The sequence below is a fragment of the Lineus longissimus genome, chromosome 1 (genome assembly GCF_910592395.1).
Source record: "Lineus longissimus chromosome 1, tnLinLong1.2, whole genome shotgun sequence".
Lineage (NCBI taxonomy): Eukaryota > Metazoa > Nemertea > Pilidiophora > Heteronemertea > Lineidae > Lineus > Lineus longissimus.
In genome coordinates this window covers 2702258-2722455 of record NC_088308.1, presented here as the reverse complement: position 1 = coordinate 2722455, position 20198 = coordinate 2702258, and the positions used below count along the sequence as shown (strand labels likewise).

The 20198-nt window shown below is 40.2% G+C and overlaps 2 protein-coding genes across 2 annotated transcripts; both read right to left on the bottom strand.

Annotated features, from left to right (window-relative positions):
* Window positions 1–601: 601 nt before the first annotated feature.
* On the bottom strand, window positions 602–7127 carry LOC135484675 (cilia- and flagella-associated protein 52-like). Its single transcript, XM_064766308.1, has 11 exons — window positions 6935–7127; window positions 6237–6445; window positions 5814–5950; window positions 5364–5516; window positions 5068–5167; window positions 4491–4705; window positions 4031–4204; window positions 3671–3828; window positions 2757–3093; window positions 2246–2483; window positions 602–1913 (listed from the first exon to the last, which is right to left on the bottom strand). Exons 1-11 carry the CDS (start codon window positions 7044–7046, stop codon window positions 1758–1760), a joined length of 1989 nt encoding a protein of 662 aa, XP_064622378.1. The 5' UTR covers window positions 7047–7127; the 3' UTR covers window positions 602–1757.
* Window positions 7128–11678: 4551 nt separating this feature from the next.
* On the bottom strand, window positions 11679–20113 carry LOC135484655 (forkhead box protein K2-like). Its single transcript, XM_064766292.1, has 8 exons — window positions 19687–20113; window positions 18683–18958; window positions 16985–17282; window positions 16435–16628; window positions 15894–16096; window positions 15435–15608; window positions 14927–15213; window positions 11679–14475 (listed from the first exon to the last, which is right to left on the bottom strand). Exons 1-8 carry the CDS (start codon window positions 20043–20045, stop codon window positions 14257–14259), a joined length of 2010 nt encoding a protein of 669 aa, XP_064622362.1. The 5' UTR covers window positions 20046–20113; the 3' UTR covers window positions 11679–14256.
* Between the last annotated feature and the right edge of the window lie 85 nt (window positions 20114–20198).

Here is a 20198-nt window from a genome sequence, read left to right as displayed (position 1 = left end):
GTTTCCTCGCTGTATACCCGATCCAGCATCCCTTGTTCACTCGTTCTCTCAGTCCTTGTGAGTCACCAAGTCTGTCCATTTGAGGCGAAGGATCCTAAGTAGGCAGGTGTTGATGAAGACCAGGCACATAGGGTGGTGTCCATTCAATGGTTGTCACTCAGTCAAGGCAGCCAGGTGAAAGACTTTTTCAAAAGAGACGATGCATCGAATAGTGTCTTATCAATGGTTGTGACTCAAGTCTCGCTAACCAGGGGAAAAGACTTCAAAATAGACGTATAACTAAAGTGGCATTCTATCACCAAGTTCAAGGACAAAGTTGAGTGCCAACCTAAGTTGCAGGTGTTTCTTTGGACCTTTACATTGTGTTTTCTCGACAACTGGAATGTATCTGCCTCTGTGAAGTCGGGGTGTCCGAGATTTCCCAGGCATATTTGCCAACAATTGTGTTGGACAAATTGGAGAGGCATTTTCCTATTTGCTGCTGTAACGTCACTTCAGCCGTTGCAATGAAGTGAGGCCATTTTGACTGGTGCATATTGGGTCTTTTCAAGAGGACAATACTCCTGTTTCAAGGACCACATTTATTTAACCTGACAAAATATTTAAAGGTGATGAATTTATTTATACAAAAATGAATACAATAACAATGTTTTGTAATTATGTAACTCACACTACTAAATATTATCACATCTACTCAATACACAATGCTGATTTTGATTTTCAGCCTATGGTGTTCAGCTGAAGAAATAATATGTACATTTGTGTCATCAATTTACAGAAGTATTTTAACAAATTGTCTGGAGAAAGTTACAATGAAGACACACCTCCTCATTGCTTTTGTTAGGAAAGTAAGAAACCAAGAATTTTTCTACAGTACATCAAGCAGGTAGCACAAATAGCACTCACAGAGAGAAGTGAATACTCAACTATCACGAAATCTTTCGATTCATCAATGTGTCCCACTGAAAGATATCATTGTGAAATCAACCATAGATGTGACAGTGGGTCAGCAAATACACGTCATAGCTTGACACAACATCAACTTTGGAATGTTACTGAAATCCACCAGAGAAAATGAGTTGTCTCCTTGAACTGGCACCAACTGCACTGTTTTTCTGAATTCAACCTCATCAACTGCCACGTTTTATGCAACATTTCTAATAGTACTAGTGATGTGAATGTGAAATCACCATTTATGCTTTTAAAAACTTTTAAAATCGGATATTTGTTCAACAAACTTTGGTTTTTTAATGAAATCCTAGTGCAATTTGTTCACAGACAATGAGAGTGCTCCTGTGGTTTTTATCTTTTAATCATAAATTTGGTTTCCATTTATTGTCGATTCAAAGAATATCCACAATACTGAAATTCTTGAAATCGAATAAACAAACTAATCAAGTTCATGCAGGCAGCTGCAAAATTAATCATTCAAAATGTTACATTAAAAGATGTTGACAACATCTTCAGCATCATCAACTCTGCAATCTGAGTGGTAACATCCAATCTAAGTTGAAACTATCAACTGAAGTCGACAGCAAAATCTACCCCAAGATGCAAAATACAGATGAATTATCAAATATGGACGGATCAAATCAAATTTTAATGGATAATTCTTCAGTTCCCATAGCTGTCAATGTACACTGTCTCCACATGTTTTCTGTGGTCAAAAGTAACAGTCCTTTCAAATCCTCATAGTGTTTTTTTTGTGAAAGAATTTTACTAGTAGTCTCTTGCAAATTTAAATAGCGTCAAACTTATCAGTGAAGAAAGTTGGGGCATCGCCAAATGAGGACAGCACCGTCTGTGCTTGTTGAGATGATAGAGCGTCCAACTGGGCATACCCTTACACGGGTGATGGGCCCGGAATGTCCGATACCAACATGTGTCACTTCGCCTTCGTCATAAAGCCAAACCTGTCAAAATAGAAAGTGGAGGTTTGTCATTTACTTTTCGTGTATAAGATCACATGATGCAAACACCAACTGCATGATGCAAATGCATTTCTTAAACTTCTCAAACTACCATAAGTTGAAGAGCACTAGAAATGTTTTAGTGCCTACCATACTTGACTTCTCTCACATGTTTCTCGAAAACCCAAATGTTTGGTCTAGCTTTATATTTGGTGTGCATTGGCTGATACATCCTAGAACTGTTCAGAGGAACTATATAGCACCAGACGATCATTATCTCTCTGTGTTCCTCATCCTTTCTGTATCTGGGGATCCAGGACAAAACAACGACATACCTTGAGCATTTTGTCTTCATGACCAGAGACAAAGTACTTTCCACACGGTGAGATATCCACGCCATTCACTGATCCAGCTTTTGATCCATCAAGTTCTCGTCGAATTTCGCCATTGTAGGTGTCCCAGTATCCAATCTTTCGGTCTGTTCCACAGGTGATCACCTGGTTCTCCTGATGGTTGTAGCAGACGCCCTTGAACAGCGTGTTGGCGAACATGATCTGCTTCCTCACATGTGTACTGAAAATTGAGAGAATTCATACAGTTTTAAAATCGTATTCAACATCCCTCAGAGGACACTGCTGAATTTAGGATACATCTCTATAAAGAAACCAAGCTTCAGTTGGTCAATTCAATATCAGTTATTTTTTTAATCCAGGTGCTCTTTCCTTGTATTCAATTAAAAAATTTTGTATTCGATATTAAATCAAGATGTGCATTTCTTAATCAAGGACAGTCTGAAGACACTTCCGGCAGGTGAACAATAAATAGGTGTTCTACCTCTGTACTTACACCAAATCCCAGATGATGCATGTACCGTCAGAACTCGCAGAGACGCACTCCATATCATCTCTCTTCAACTTGATAAAGGAAACCAAAGCCTTGTGCTCTTTCATTGTCTCATCCAGATGGCTCACGTAGGTTTCCTTCCCACTGGTTGTGTACGTTTTCATGATAGACCACACACGGACTTGGCCATCACCTCCACCAGTAACTAACTTGAAGGTGGCATCTTTAGGATCGCACATACAGGCTAGAGCGGTTACACCAAGGTTGTGACCATCCTCAATAGTGAACATAATTTTCCCTTTTTCTGGAGTGAAACATTTAATTTTACCATCATCCCAGCCTGAAAAAAACAATCATAAACAATCATTAACAAGATGGTTTGAACGCAAGCATGAATTCAAACTGCTTAGTCTTCTTGCTGTTGCAAGATGACCTCAGAAGGAAAAGATTTGGTTTTGGCTTATCATATCATTACTTTACTGTGATCTTTACATAAAGAGTTAGTATTAGTTTAGGAGTACTCCAATTCTATGGGTACAGCATCCAATATTGTAGGTAATGAGGAAATATTCAGTCAAGAAACCTTTATTTTGATGATCAGTGATTAATGTTTTTCTTAAGCTATGTAGAAATTAAGATTTCATGTTTTTTTGCCATAACAAAATGTGACTCGCTCTACCAAAACTAGGTGCTTGTCGCATCTGAACTCGACAGGTTGATACGGACTTGTTGTTCATTCCCCTATTGTAAACCTTTTGTGAAATCTATTACAAACTGATTTGGTCACATTTCACAAAAGGTCTACAATAGGGAAATGAACAACAAGTCAGTATCAACCTGTCAAGTTCAGATGCGACAAGCGCCTAGTTTTGGTAGAGCGGGTCACAAATAATAAGTGTAGTAGACTTTTAACTTACCTGTGACAATGCCATTTCCCTTTGGTAAAATCTCTACAGCATTGCACTCCATGTTGGCCACCTTTATCCGCAATAACTCTTTCACTATCCCCTTGTTGCTGGCATGCCACACTCGTACATCTTCTCTGGCACAGGTGGTGAACAGTGAACCAGTTGCCCTGCAAAAGAGAAAACATTGATTTATAATCAAGGTGTTTTCTATCATCTGAATTATTTGAGATAAAAGTTAAACCAGTTGATCTCAAACGACGTCCGAAATGTCATTTGGAAAACGCACTAAGACGTTCCACTTCGCAACCCAACTCAGCATCACATGTATTTGAGGACTTTTATGTATTTGAAAGCGACAGTTAGGCTCACCTTGCAAAAGCGATATCATTGACCGCATTGTAATGGCTTGTTCCAATCAGTTCGCACTTAAATTCATCAAAGCTGAACTTGTATGTATGTGATGTATCTGTTCCAACGAAAAATTGATGTCCTTTTCCACGAAGCGCAATCGATGTGATTTTGCCATTGACTTTTGTCTTTTTGCTGCAAGGAAGAAATTTTATAATTACATGAATATTCATTATTCACTGAGGTTGACTGTTCCCGGTAGCTGGTAAAGTGACCACAATTGTGTCTTCATTATGGAGTATCTGCTGTACAAGTCATACAGTATTTCAACTACTTGGCTACACTTCTACAACATCAGAACTAGGTATTATTAGCATATGACACAGGAGAAAATGAGGGCATAACTGAAATCTTAACGGCCACAAACTGATGTCTAGATTTTTGGCCCAATTCAAATCCACACCACCAAATATATACCTACCATACTTTCTTCGCCCCCTCCTTGAGGACAGCCACTGTTCCGTCACCAGCGCCAATGATGAGGTCTTTATTTGAGAGTAATTTCAACGCTGTTACACCGATTTGGAACAATTCTTTGCCTTCCACGAAACGTTGGAAGAGATGTGTCTCTGCATTGATCAGTAAGATGTCTCCAGTTGTAGTGCCACAGTAGAATGTTTTGTCATCCTCTGCCATCTGAAGAGAAAATAGACAACTCACGATATCAATAAGGTAATTAAGAAAGACAAATCCAACTACATGTACCTGAAGTTATTTCGAAGTTTGGAATGGTTTCTCAATGTAATCTTGAGTCAATGAACACATCAATATTCAACCCATTGGTAAGCTGTTGAAACTCTTACAGAAACACAGTTCATGTTGACATTCTGCTGCTTGCAGATGTTTTTATTAGAAGCTCAGTATTTGGTTTTAACTGAGTCTTGGCTAGTGTACGTCTAGTGTAGAAGCTGTGGAGTCACCCTAAAGCCTATCACAGGTAAAATAACAACATTTACTAACAAAACAAAAGGCACCTCGTCAAAACCAACATTTCTTACCTGCATGCAAAGTATAGTTCTCTTGACTTGACCCATGTTTACATCAGTTGGAATCATCTTTCGGCTCTGGACATCTAGTTTCCAAACTCGGAGAGTGGAACTGGAAGAGAGAGTTGCGGGTATCATATTATAACAGTGCGAGGGGACAAATCAAAGGACTAATGCCATCAATCATACAGGTTCCAGACATCAATAATGCAACAGTTGCACTCTCAAGTAATTTCTCTACTATTTGATTACTTTTTTTTTATTGCTCTCAAATGAAATTTGTAACAAAACTCCACTAGATTACTTACTCTCCTCCAGTTACGAAGATATTGTCTGTTTTGTTTGCATACGCTACACATTTGGTATTTCCGGCTGACATAACTTGGGCAGGGTGACCACATATGGCTGATAAGTTGGACTTCTTCTTGTCTGTCTGTTTGTTTACATCCCAGATCACAACACTGAAAAAAGATTGATAGATGCAACTCAAAGAAATTTGATCATCTTGCCCTAAAGTTTCCTTGGAGATTACTTGGAAGGGAATTGTTAGACAGACCAGTAAAGTTCTTATGCCCTCATCTATAAGCTTACATTAGTCAGTAGTCACAAACACAAAATTTCAAAGAAATTCGACAAAATGACTGTTGTTCGACAGGTTAGAAAAATTTCAAATATGCATAGATTTGCTCAATCTTTTTACTTTGATACCCCCACCCCACGTGCAAAACTAGGATTAATTATCAATTCTAACACCTTACCTTCCATCATCTTGTCCTCCTAATGACAACAGGTAGCAGCCATTTGGAGAAAATGCAAGGGCCTCAACTTTTACTTTGTGGAGAACAAATCTCTTGCTCTCACACATGGTCTCAAGATTCCAGATGATGATGTCAGCCTGAAAATGTGATGAGGATTGATTAAAGAATCTAAACAACTTTATTGGAACCTGTCTTCTCTCTTCACAGGGCAAAACAAAACCTAACCAACCAAAAGGCTGTTTTCTAAGACTCTGTGACTCTAGCTACCGTCTACGAACGTCAGAAGCCCAAGGTGATATTTCATTGCAATTGCCATTTTAGTCATGACGTTATTCTCGATGAAATTTTGGCCATAATACGCATGACGTGGTGATATATATCTGATCAGATGTCCTGACTTCTGTTTTAAAATGAAGAACTTACCATGAAGCCTTGATGCGTAACCTGTCCAGAAGCCAGGCGGGTTCCATCTTTCGATGCAGCCACACAAGTGACATCCTGAGTATGTCCAGTCAGGAACTTCTGAGGTTCTTTGCCCTCTATATCAGCAACAATGATTGTGCTGCCAAGGGGATAAACTAAGGATTGCTGTTTTCCTCGCTGTACTACCAAGAGACCACCACAAACATCGCCTGAAGAAGATTTAAAGGTCAATCACCCAATCAATGTAATGTTATTTGGTCGACCAAATTTTGAAAGCATTCTGCTGCACTTAAATGACACTTGTCTTTGATTGTATACAATGAGATGACAGTGACACTGACAGCAGGAAAAGTCAACTTATCATGATCAATTAAACCAAATAGGAACTATTATCAGGATGAGCTAAGATTAGTAAGAAAGAAGACTGATGCGACGCGTACTAGGCCTAATGCATTTTTCTCCACTTGTCTCTAGCAAGTAAGACGTTTTATCCACACGAAGAATACTGCCTTTCTCATGCTCCTTTTTGCGAAGATATCTACTCAGTCCAATGTTTCTCCTTGTCAGCCAATAGTCCGATAGACCTGTTTTCAGTCCTATGCTAATGCATTGTAAAATGCACACAACGTTACACTGCGAAAATATGTCAACCAGTTTTGAAAAACATGGCAGGCAAAATGTTGTAAAAATATGCTTACCATCGAATCCAATAGCACCGATGAGCTCTAATCGTTGAAGACCTGGTTGAGGATCATCTATCTGTTCACATTGGCCCCTCCTGGACCCTTTTGCTGACCCGTTTGTGTTCATTTTTCTCGAAAATCTAAGCGATCCACTGTCCAGCGATGGCAACTTATGCTGGCTTCAGTTGCTAAGGGATACATAAACAACGCATGAGCAATGAACCTGCGCGCTACCTGTCGGCCGTTCTCCAAGCGTCGTCAGTGGTGATTATTGTTGTCATGCCTCATTCGACCTACTGTCTCTGCCACAGTTGGCTCGCCAGTCCTGTCAGGTCTCATTAGCTTTTATTTTGTATTCATGCGCGGCCGGTGTTCCTAAAAAATCATTGATTTCTTGGTTCTCACAGCATGCCAGTGTTGATTTAGCAGTTGTTTTGGCAAATACATGTTTTTTGGAGTTTCTGAAACCTAGAGCGCTACTCAATAGGCGGCTAACAAGAAACTAAGCAATTTTATTGTTGTTGCCGACGTATGTGTACACTGAACTTGGGATGTGCGTCGGCCGCGTGTTGAAATGCCGTCCACTGCCAGTTGTTGCTTTTTTCGCTGATTTGTGCAAAATTCAACAACATATCTCAAAAGTTCATCAATGGTTGACCCTCGATTTTTTAAAAAATTTTGTGTAGCGTAAGCAACTGTCTTCCACGGGAGAATGGTCAGTGTAAGAATTATCCAGGTAGAAATGTATAATATTTGGGGTTTTCCGTGAAATGTCCGGTGAACAGAGCTAGGAACAAATGCGACGCTTATGATTTATTTAAAGTAATAAAATGCCCGATTTAACATTTAACATCCTGCAGAATCAGGGGAATCGGGTGTTTCCACAGTTATCTTTCTTTGGAGAGGGTCCAGCGCCGTGCCAGCGCCACGAGACACGTGCTCGGGTCTGCTGGAAATCTCTTGAGCGTTTGTCTCTTCTTGAGTTGTTACCTTTATCCTACCGCAGAGAAGTTATTGATCTTGTTTTCCTTCAGAGTTGTTTTCTCGGTATTTACTCAATGAATATTGATGACCTTGTAAATTTTACGTCAAGGAGAGGTGATACTTTGCTTTAGTTTTACGTCTTGGCCGCTGTAGAACTGAAGCGCATTTGCAGTCCTTTTTTAACCGTGTTGTAAATATTTGGAATGTTTTACCATATGACTTTAGAGCTTTAGAAAATAATGACTTATTCAAGAAACGTTTTGAAGAATTTTATAGTCGTAAGATTAATTATTTTAATGTTGAATCAGCCTGCAGCTGGGTCACCTGTTGTAGATGTCCCCTCTGCAGCCCGTGTTAGTAATATTGCTTTCTTCTATGACATGAATTGTTCTTATACTCAGGTTTTTCCTGCTTTTCATGTTCACCCTGTATTTTTGCAGAAAAGTTTTTTTTGCAGAATCAGTCCTGGCTGATCCACCGTGTTGACAACATGATGGGAGAGATGAGACAGTCACAGCCAGGCCACATCAGTCTTGGCTGCTCTGCCAAGTTATCAACATGGTGAGAGAGATGAGACGGTCACAGCCAGGCCAAATCAGCCCTGACTGCTCCACCGTGTTGACAAGGAGAGAGTTGAGACGGTCACAGCCAGGCCAAATCAGTCTTTGCTGCTCTGCCAAGTTGTCACAATGGTGAGAAAGATAAGACAGTCACAGCGAGGCCGAATCAGTACCCGAAGTTGCTGTGTTAGGCTTCTTGTAGGGGGCCGGGATTTCTGCTCAGGCATCATGCTGTAGCATTTTTAACCCCCCCCCCCCCCCCAGGGCTCAATAAGTCCTTTCTGAGACGCAATATACAATATTGGTTCTAGTTCTTTGATTTGCCGCTAGGGTTCTGTCGTTGGATGTCAGCTTATCAGCTCAGTCTAGCTTATCAGCTCGATAAGCTATCAACTTATCAGCTCGACGTAGCTCAGCTGAGCTACGTCGGAAGGAATGAAACCGCTTTACGGATGTTCTTTTAAAAAAAACCGCTGCAGGCCAGAGCCCTCTATTAAACACTGTGTACATTAAGTGTACATTGTTGTTCACAAGTTTTGGTAAAAAAGTACACCCAATCTGCACAACATTTTATATGTGTCAAGAAGAACCCTTTGCCAATAGCATAATAAAGTTTCAAAACATTCCAATACCGATTGCCTGAGAAAAAATGATTTCCGTACACCATATCCATCAAAACGTCACTGGCGCATTGATCTGGCCCTGTCAAAATAGTAAAGTTCTAAACTGACCAGTGAGACCACATTTTCTTAAATATAATAATACTATAAATGAAACGGCCAGGGGCCATTGTGCTCACCGTATACATCTTTTAGTAGGCAGGATCATGCTTAGTTTAGAGGTGAATATGGTGAACACAATCAGGCATGAAGACTTTTTTTAGATGTGTATTGATGTCAAGTAATAAGACAGGGCAGTATATATAAGTTTATGATCCAACCAATAATTGTCTATGACATCAACAAGATCAATATCGTGTGATTGCTAAGAGTCCCTGCAATAAAAAATTCATCGAAAAAAAGTCATTAATAAGCGAGATATTGCATGTCCTACTTTTTCAGTTTTGACTCCCTGGTGGCCAAATCAAGAATCAGATCAGGCCATAATTCGGTGTCAGAGATTATCTGATGTAGGGGGTTACATGTACCAACTTTCAAGTTCATAGCTTCAGCAGTTAAGAAACGTGCCATAGTTACACTCTAATGGCCAATTTACGCCATTTGACCTCTGTGACCTAGAAAAGGAGGTCAAATCCAAAAATCGTAGGACATGTGGTGTATCCTTGCTAGAAGTCCCTGCCATAAAAATTTTATCGAAAACAATTCACTCAAATAAGCAAGATATTGCACTTCTTCCTTTTTCCATTATGGCCCCCTGGTGGCCGAATAAAGAATCAGATCAGGCCAAAATTCGGCATCAAAGGTTATCTGATGTAGGGGGTTATATGCACCAAGTTTCAAGTTCATAGCTTTACTGGTTAAGAAACGTGCCATAGTTTACACTCTAACGGCCAATTTACGCCATATGACCTCTGTGACCTTGAAAAGTAGGTCAAATTGAAAACCCGTAAGACATGTGATGTATTCTTCCTAAGAGTACCTACCATAAAAATTTTATCGAAAACAAGTCACTTATAAGCGAGATATCACACTTTTTAGATATCCACTTTTGGCCCCCTGGTGGCAAAGTTGAGAATCAGATCAAACTGAAATTCAGCACCAGAGGCTATGTGATATAGGGGGTTATATGTACCAAGTTTCAAGTTCATAGCTTTAGTGGTTAAGAAACGTGCCATAGTTTACACTCTAACGGCCAATTTACGCCATATGACCTCTGTGACCTTGAAAAGTAGGTCAAATTGAAAACCCGTAAGATATGTGATGTATTCTTCCTAAGAGTACCTACCATAAAAATTTTATCGAAAACAAGTCACTTATAAGCGAGATATCACACTTTTTAGATATCCACTTTTGGCCCCCTGGTGGCAAAGTGGAGAATCAGATCAAACCAAAATTCAGCACCAGAGGCTATGTGATATCGGGGGTTATATGTACCAAGTTTCAAGTTCATAGCTTTAGTGGTTAAGAAACGTGCCATAGTTTACACTCTAATGGCCAATTTACGCCATATGACCTCTGTGACCTTGAAAACAAGGTCAAATTAAAAACCCGTATAATACAAAATGTATATTTGCTATGAGTACCTATAACAAAAGTTTTATCGAAAACAAGTCACTAATAAGCGAGATATCACACTTTTTAGATATCGACATTTGGCCCCCTGGTGGCCAAACAGAGAATCAGATCGGACCGATAATCAGTGTCAGAGATCAGCTGACCTAGGGCATTCTGTGTACAAAGTTTCAAGTTCATAGCCCTAGCAGTTAAGAAACGTGCCACTGTTAGGATACGACGACGACGACGACGACGACGACGACGACGACGACGACGACGACGACGACGGACACAGCGCTATCGTATAGACTCCCCTTACGGTGAGCCAAAAAGCATATTTCTGTGATGGCCTGAATCAACCACAGATTGAGAATTAATTCCACTTTGCTCAATCCCAGCCATGTATTTACCACAACTTGACATTTTAACAAGCTCTATGTAATGTTACCACATGTCTCTGCCCTGCATCACTGCCATATCAGATCAGTGCATGGTGAGAGAGATGAGACAGTCACATCCAAGCCGAATCAGTCCTGGCTGCTCTACCGTGTTGACAACATGACGAGAGAGTCACAGCCAGGCCACATCAGTCTTGTGCCATGAATGGACATCCCGGATGGAATTGTTCACACCTCACATTTAGACTGCTTCAATTAGCAACCATTAGGCCAATCAAGTCATGTAATTAACAGTTATTGTCCTCTGAACGGACTTATCACACTCAATGACACTATCCTCCCGACTGGCTACGACAGACACAGCATTACCTCCACTCAGATGGCAGGCAAGATTAGTTTACTTCATAGTTTGAAGTTCATTGTTAATGTTTGCACCCAGAATTTGTCAATCATCTTTAGGGACCAGCTGCAGCAGCCAGAGTAAGCGGCAATATTCATACAGATGGGCAACTATCGAAAAGAGTAGTGGATGGGGCATAATAGTATATCAGAAGCCACTGTTCCTCGTGTACTTTGAACAAATCAGGTCCATTACTTTCTCATAATGAAAACCACCAAGGAAAGAACAAGCTGAAGACAGATGTATGGTAAAGACAATATAATGTTTAATGTACATTGTGTAATGCCTTGCATAAGATTTTTCAATGGAAGGTGTAGTACATGTCCATCTTAGTTAACTTTCCAGAACTGCACATAGATCATTTACAGACCAATAATAACTATAAAACATGGCCCTATGGGGCTACAACTGCTACTTCAGTCTTCCAATTATTTAGTTTTTTATACAAAACTGCAACATAAATAAAATTTCAATGACAAAGCTACAGGCTGATGACCTCCAATGGCCATGGTCATAGATGATTATTCTCCGATGAGGTAATTACAGTTACAATCAATGGCAGTTGTGACAATTATAAGTACAACTACAACAGATATTATGAACAGATAGTGGCACAATTGAACTACAAGAAAGTTCATATCAAAGATTCTTAGCGGAAGGCCACATATCACTTGTATAAAGCTGAAGTCTATGAAGTCCCTCAAAAGGGGCAAAATGATGAGCTTGTAACAATATATTCACTGACTGCAAGAGAAAATAACATAATTTCTTGCTGACAGCCCATCAGCATCAGTCCAGAGTTTTATCAGTCAGAAACTTTCTTTGACGATAAAATCATACAACAAATTTGAACTCTTAACACTCGCTAAGTTACAACTGAATTTAGGAACCACCAATTATTCCAGACGACGTGTCCTATTCTTTTCTCCTGCCCTATTTACAGTTTTGTTTCGATCTTTATGACAAATGACATTCTCGAGGGTGGCCACAGGGTTGAAAGAAATTATTTTGAGTAAGCTATTACAGAGAAAGCAAGTTTCATTTTTTTTAATACAGCAGATCGGGGCATTTTTGTTCACATACGGACATGTTCAAACAAACTTTACTTGCGGGAGACCAAACGCCAATGGTTTTTTCTTGTATATTTCAAACACCCTGTATGCTGAAGGCAATTCATAATGCAGGACAAGGGATCCAGACTTTCTATTTTCTTCTGGTTTTACCTGATCATTTTGCAGCACGTTTGAGTGAATCATTTCATATTCATCGACAAGATAGGATTGCGTGGGAGAAAGTAAACTTCTATGAATAGTCTCCTCCATATTTCCCACACAAATCAGTGTCAACGATGGCTTTTCTAACAGAAAAGGTTAACTTTCCTTTTTCACCACACATGAAAAATGCATTCTATTCCATTCAAAAATATGTTTACCAAGCTCCACCAACAGGTACAGCAGTTGGTTCAGTAAGCCTGATTCAGTCTGCGGAAAAACTTTTTCCCTTTATGTCTTATCAACTGTAGTAATTCCATAACACATGCAGCTACAGTAGAACCTCTCTATTAAGGACACCCTCGGGACCGATAATTACTGTCTTTATAGAGAGGTGTCCTGATTAGGGAGGTCAAATTGAATAGAAACCACCACTTCAAGACTAAAACTGGTGTCCTTAATATACATGTACAGGTTGTCCTTAATAGAGAGGTGTTTGCTAAGGGGGGTTCCACTGTATTTTGAAGTTTCATTTATCCTTGTTTGAGGCTGGCTGAGGCGCAGGAAATGAAAAGGAGAATTCAGACTCTCCAATTGAATTGAGACTCGTCAAGCGGGCAATTATCATCCAAAACCAATGGACAATCAATTATACAGTGACAGCACAAGACCAGAACAATCAAAATTTTACAATACTTCCAAGGGTCAAAGGGGTACAACATGCAACAGGTGAATTCAGTGAACCTTGGCAAGATGCAATAATAAGAGATCTAAATCAGCACATACTGAAATTAACCAGATTATTTTCTACCATAACTTATATAATTTACACAAGTTTTATTGTTAACCCTCTATGCCCCACTCTAGTCCCTGAGTCGTATAAAGCTTGTGTAAAAGGTAAAATTATCAATATCAACTACATGATACCTAACTACTAGGTATCGCCTAAAATTATTACACTTTCTTGGAAAGAGTACTACTATACTTAGTATATCACACCTCTCATACAGAAACAGTTTAGTATCATTGTAAGGGATCTTACCAAGGCCCACAGAAATGTTTTCTCACTCTGGAGAACTGATGACATTCTGACGAAATCAGACAACGGCATAGCTTTTCACCAACTTCCAAAAATCCGGATATTCCTTTTTTTTTTGTTTATTACAGTGCCACCTCTAATGAAAGCGCCAGCCAGATTTGGCTCATGAGACACTCTTTACTACATGTACTAAACTATTATTTCCAATGTCAGAGCCTGGTAAAAGTACAGTGTGTGCCCAATATTCCAGTGACTTGCAGGTGGCTAACCAACTAGCCGCACTGGAAAAAGCCACCCGCAGGCTTTTCAAAAACTGAATGCCCCACCAGGCAAACTGGATCGATATCATGACAATTTGAGATGGATTGGCGGTAAAAGTGATCTGAACCTTTTTAACTTCCAAAACATTTCAAAGCATTCTACACCGGTTTCTCAACGCATCTGTCCACGCGAAACGCCATCAGATCTCAAAGTTAGTGCCAGGCCATTTGTACAGTATACATTCAGTACAACCAAATAACCTTCCATGTACAAGTATAAAAATGCATAAAAACATCTTGTAATAAAAGCATTAATTTAACGGCAAATTTTCCTCCTTACTATCAGACTTTACATCTAATTTTATTTTTTTACTCTCGGGTTCTTCAGACTTAGCAGATTCATCGTCTAATGAGTGCTTGAGGGGTGGGGCTGATGATGGCTGTGAAGTTGGCAGGCTTGAAGCTTGTGTAACAGAGCTGGCATCTGTCGAGGGAGCACTGGCAGCAGAGGCGATTGTTTCACTGGCGGCCTGGAAATATGAAGCTAGGATTTAGTCAGGATTTGGCTTTGCGAGGTACTGGTATGGATGGGATGCTGTGAAGCCTAAGAGAGCTGAGACCCGAGTATGATCAGAAACGTTAACACCTTTAAGGCTGGATTCACCTTTTCACATGGAACATGTCACTCTTCACTAGCATTACTAACAAGAAAGAAAAAGTCATTTTCAAATGTGCACCATGACACGTGACAATATGAATACTATATGAAATCTCAGGTTATAGGGTTACATGTATCGATAGTTCTTATTTTGAGTTGATAACTGTAGGCCTAACTTCAGGATTACCAAAAAATCAGCAATCACTTTGCAATTTAAGGCTAAATGCCAGGATTTATATTGCCTTTTAATCAGCTGAACAAATCACTTGATTCAAGATACAAGTCTAAGACTACCAGTTCCAATAATGTGGAACATGGTTTACCTGTGGCTGTGCCTCTATTTGTGACTGCGACACAAAGTTCATTTGTGGTATAGCAGTAACGAATCGCTGCTGCATGACATGTGGCATGCCTGGCTGCTGGGCTGTAGTAGCTAACACGATGGGCTGTCCTGCTGCGACCGCTTGTAATGTTTGAGAGACTGGCTGCATCATTAGACCAGCAGTAACCATGGCTCCTTGTTTGATTACAGGTGGATTTTGAAAACTGGAGGGCACTAACATCGTCATGGTCTTTGGTTGACTCCCTGATAAGAACGTCATTGCTTTTTCTGGAAAATAATAGAATTCATACAGAATTCATATAGAATGTTTTAATCAAGAAACATATGACAACGCATGCAATGCAGAGACGCGATCGAAACAATATGAAGAAGTTGGGAGTGGAGATATTACAATACTTGTCGCATATGCATACAGTTGTTGTATTTTGCAGCACGCATTGATGACAGAAGCAATCGTAAAATTCGGTGGATTTTGGGCTGTAACTTACCATCCCTTTTTCCATCTTGTGAGTTCCCATTTGTTATTGACGGTCCATTGACAGAAGATGATACTACGCTTTGCATGACAGCAGGTTGCGACACCAGGATCTTTGGCTTTGTGATAACCGAGGGCATATGTTGATGCACTGCTCCGGGTAACGTTGGCGACATGACCCTTGAACCTGAAATGTCAAGCAAAGGTAAGCTTCTGAGCTAGACTCTACAGCCTTGGTGTTGGTGACGGGTATCAGCAAAACTGCAGACCTTGTCCATTGCAACAAACATTGGCGTGCACGAACCAACAGTCTCAAGCTTGACCATACAATAATGAAGATCAACAGACGAAAATATTTCTCATTTGATATCAAATCTACCGCAGCCTCAGAGTGTACCAAGGCCAGGAAGACAAGCTGGTCTTAAAACATGACTGACTAGTCTGGACAAAGGATTATACGAGGTGCACTTACCAACAGGTGAGCCAGGCGCTGACTGTGTCCATCTAATGTCATTAGCTATGTGTGAGATGGGTTGATTTACAATTGTGTGTGGGTGCGATACGGAATCATTTGAATCATTGGCACTTTCTGGGATGGGCGAACCTTCTCTTGATAAACTATCAGGGGTGAATGTCCCACTGATACCAATATGGCTAGGTGACGCTGGAGCCGATCTAGAAATTGACAAGGAAATGATTAGATAACATGAATCATGAAAGCATGAAATCTTTCAATACCAACGGTGGAACAAAATAGCACAATCTTGACAAGTGCCTTGAAATCACACCCTTTTGAGGTGCCAAAAAGTAAAACCCCATCTAAATTCTAATTCAGTTAGGGTATGGTCAAATTGATCGAATCTACATCGTCACACACCAGAGTTTTATAGCAGGTGATCTTGGACAGTGATGATGTCCACATATTGATTAATTGAAAACAAAGCAATGTCAAATCTTGGTTTCTATGACGGTGCCAACAACACAAGATATGACATTATAATAATTAGCCTTACCTTGTTGAAAGACCTCCAAACGGAGCTCTAAAGCAAGGTACACCTCGCTGTCTCCGCCGTCTGAATGCCTGAGCTTCCAATTTAGCTTCAGATGCTGGGTCTATTCGCCAGAACGATCCTTTACCAGGTTCTTCCTGCGACCGAGGGACTTTGACGAAATAACGATTTAGGGACAGGTTATGTCTAATTGAATTCTGTAAGGAAAGCAGATTCATTACAAACTTTCCACAAGCAGGTGACAGTGTATGTACTCACAACACCTGGCAAGACAAATGTTGACAAGTCAGATGACATTGAGATGTTTCAGATGACTTGCAAGATGCCCAAGGTCTTTCTAACATATAGTTTGTTTGATACTAACATGCAATGTTCTCTCCACGTTTGACTTCAGAAGGTACAATGTAGATGGGCAAAGAAGTTTTTAGGCACAGCAGAAAGGAAAGGGTGAAAATATTTAGGAAAAAAATTAAATAAAAAACTGGATATTTTCGTCAACTGCCATACCATGTTTCCGACACACTAAAGGAGGGCACCACCTTGTGATACTAACCTGCCAGCCTTTGTCCGCTGTTCTATAATAAGGATAATTTTTTGTAATATATGCGTATATTCCACTCAGTGTTAGTTGTTTGTCCGTAGCCGATGTAATGGCCTGCACAATTAGTTGGGCGTATGAGTATGGCGGTTTTGATTCATCTTTTGGACCGTCACTCTGTACATATGTATGACTGTCTTTCTCTTCCTTCGCATGGGCAGCAGCAAAAACGGCAGCCATTTCTAAATTTGGCACTAGCATTGGTCGATGGATTACCCCACTTCCCGGGCTAGCAGGACATGAATTGGCAGCACTGAAATTGACATGAAGAACAGATTAATCAAACACAATCAATGCTACTTTCTCGTTAAGAGTAACAAGACTACTCTCAACTTTAGACAGCGACTCCCTGCTCATCCCAAACTACCCACTGTCTTCAACATAATTTTCAAATTTCACCTTTCTGACCTGAAAATTACATGAAGACCACAAAACCTTGTATAGCTATGTACATCAGATTTTTTTATTTAACTGTCAAGATTATTCAGAACGACTTACATCTTCACACAGAAAATTTGATCCATCTCCAAATGGATGGAAATGCCAAACAGTTTTTTTTTATCAAACAAGGTTTTATCAACACCAACAAAACTTTTATCTCGGTACCATGGACAAACAACAACAAAAACAACATCAATCCTCAGAGAAGAGTTTCCAGTCAATTGGCATGGACTGCAAGCCTGTTGCTGATTACCATTGCCTACGTTGCCTAAATGAGTCACTGCAGTCTGTTCTGGCGATAAGGTCATTAAAAAGTCTAATCAAGACTAGAGGTGGATACAATACAATGCTGTGACTGGACAAATCGCACTTTGATTGGGTGATGACTGGTAGTCACGTACAAATGGTTGTTGATGTCAACAACGGTAGGAAATCAGTTGCGTATGGTGCGTCACAGACTGAATAATGTTGTATCAGTGTCCTCATGACAGCACAGATCATGTAATTCATTGTCATGAATTGTGCTGGGGAGATAACAAATTCAATCCATGCCATTGATAGATATGATTCGCGTTGAATCATGTCACCTCATAGTCATATCTACTCATTGCCAGGGCACAGTGCCAATAACAATTTGTCCCTGCAGTGTAATGTAAGTTGCAACCTCTAACATAACATATGACTATCCAGCTTCAGTACACTGTACCAAGCATTCGTCCATTACATACGTGAAAGAGCCTGGCGGGCACAGACTTACATCGATGCCTTGTGCCCTCTTGAACCATGAGTTTATGATGATGAAAAGGATATAGGAACACAATCGTAATCTCCTTCCAACCAAATATATGTTGCAGAAAAACATATGAAGGGTCTAAGAATTGTAGTAAAGGAAGGAAACAGGACTCTACGGAATGCCAGAATATTACAATCCATGTAAGATCTCTTTTTAAGATGGGGTCACTAAATACACTTTTAAACTACCCATTGATACTCAATCAACCCAGTGGACCAGTGTCCAATTTGGCACTTAATCAAATAACACTGGAATTATCAAACATCAAGCAAAAATATTGACTTCACTAGCTTCCAGGATCACTCAGGCCACAGGCTGGTGAATATATCAATCATGTGGCAGTGCACCAGAAAGAGACAGCTAGGAATAGGAAGAAGAAAAAAAGTCACTGCTAGCCATGTTCAGACATCTATTCTTACCTGATTGTTCCAGTGGGGGAAACGCACGGGCTCTGGAAGCTTGCTTCCTGATGTTCGGGAATGTTTATTTTCAGAGTGGGCATTGGCTTCCGTTTTGGAGGGCTGGGCATACACATGTCAGGAGGAGGGGGAGCACATGGCTCTACTAGCTTCACCGTAGGCGTAGCGGTAGTTGTTGCTGTTGTCTTAGCACTTGATACGGATGCGTTAATTTCCTCAGGTGGCAGGGCCTGGAACACTATCTTGATAGTCGTGCTCGGGAAGCGCAACACACATCTGAAATGGTTAAGTTTTATGGTATACTGATGGAAAACCTGTTTGAACTCTCCGAGAGATGATACTCAGTTTAGTTTGAAATTCCACCAAATAAAAAATATCAATTAACAATAGAAAACAATTACAATTAGCACATTTTGCCACATCATTATCTGTCTAAAGGAGAATATTATTTGCATATTAAACAATACAACTAACAAAAACAACAACAAGAAGCCAAGCCCATATTTGAGCACCACGGCAATAACAGTCCCCACATCAGAAAATTAGGCCTGAAAATAGTGTTAAAAACTCCTGACATTACACCAACAATTTGTCATGAAGAAGCACAATGTACAAGCTTCCCACACAACTCATACCTTCAGAACAAGACCAAAAAGAACTGTCAAATTTATCAGACAGCAAGGGGATGGCTTTGCAATGCATTGTCACTGTTTAGTGTTTACACAGCCGCCATCTTATGCCCAAGCACATGGCTGGCAACTTCGGGGTTGTTTTGGGTCAAAAACCGCCAAGATAGCACCGTAAAATTGACGCACAGAATGCACGCACTGCTGCTCAATCAAAAGCATACTATCACGGAATATCTATATTTTATTAAACTGACCATGATTGGCGCGATCAGGGGCAAAAAACAGGGGATTCTTGCCGCAGACATACCAACATAAAATCTGCACATGCCAAATAGTTTCTGCGCATGCATGTTTACGAAAATATCAACAACTTACGATCGCGGCAACTGTAGTGCTGGCGCTCCTTTCCTTTGAAAAACGCCGTCAATGAACACTCCATTCTTTCCTTGACATCTCAAATAAAAGTTCGAGCTGTCATGAGTAATCTCTAGATGTATTCTCGATATAAAACTAGAGTGACCTATATTTATATCCACCTCTCCTTTGCTACTGTTGCGACCAATCGTGACGCGATTTTGTCGCATCAAAAACTCAAAGTCTCTCCCCTCCAATCGAGCGATAGCTCGTCCCTTCTGGTCTGTATTCCATGTCACCTTCGCAGGACTTGATGGTGCGGATTTTAACGCTAAAAGAGCTAGCGCATCCTTATCCGAAGGCGTTTGCAACGTGGACATAGCGAGAAATTTTCTCCAAAACACGTAAAATGGCTGCCGCAAGAGCAAAACACACTTTACCTTGTTCTCGAATGTTTACAGCGTGCATGGACCCACAATTCACTGCGAACAGCTGACGCGATTTAGTTTGTTGAAAATTCGCAAGGTGTCAGC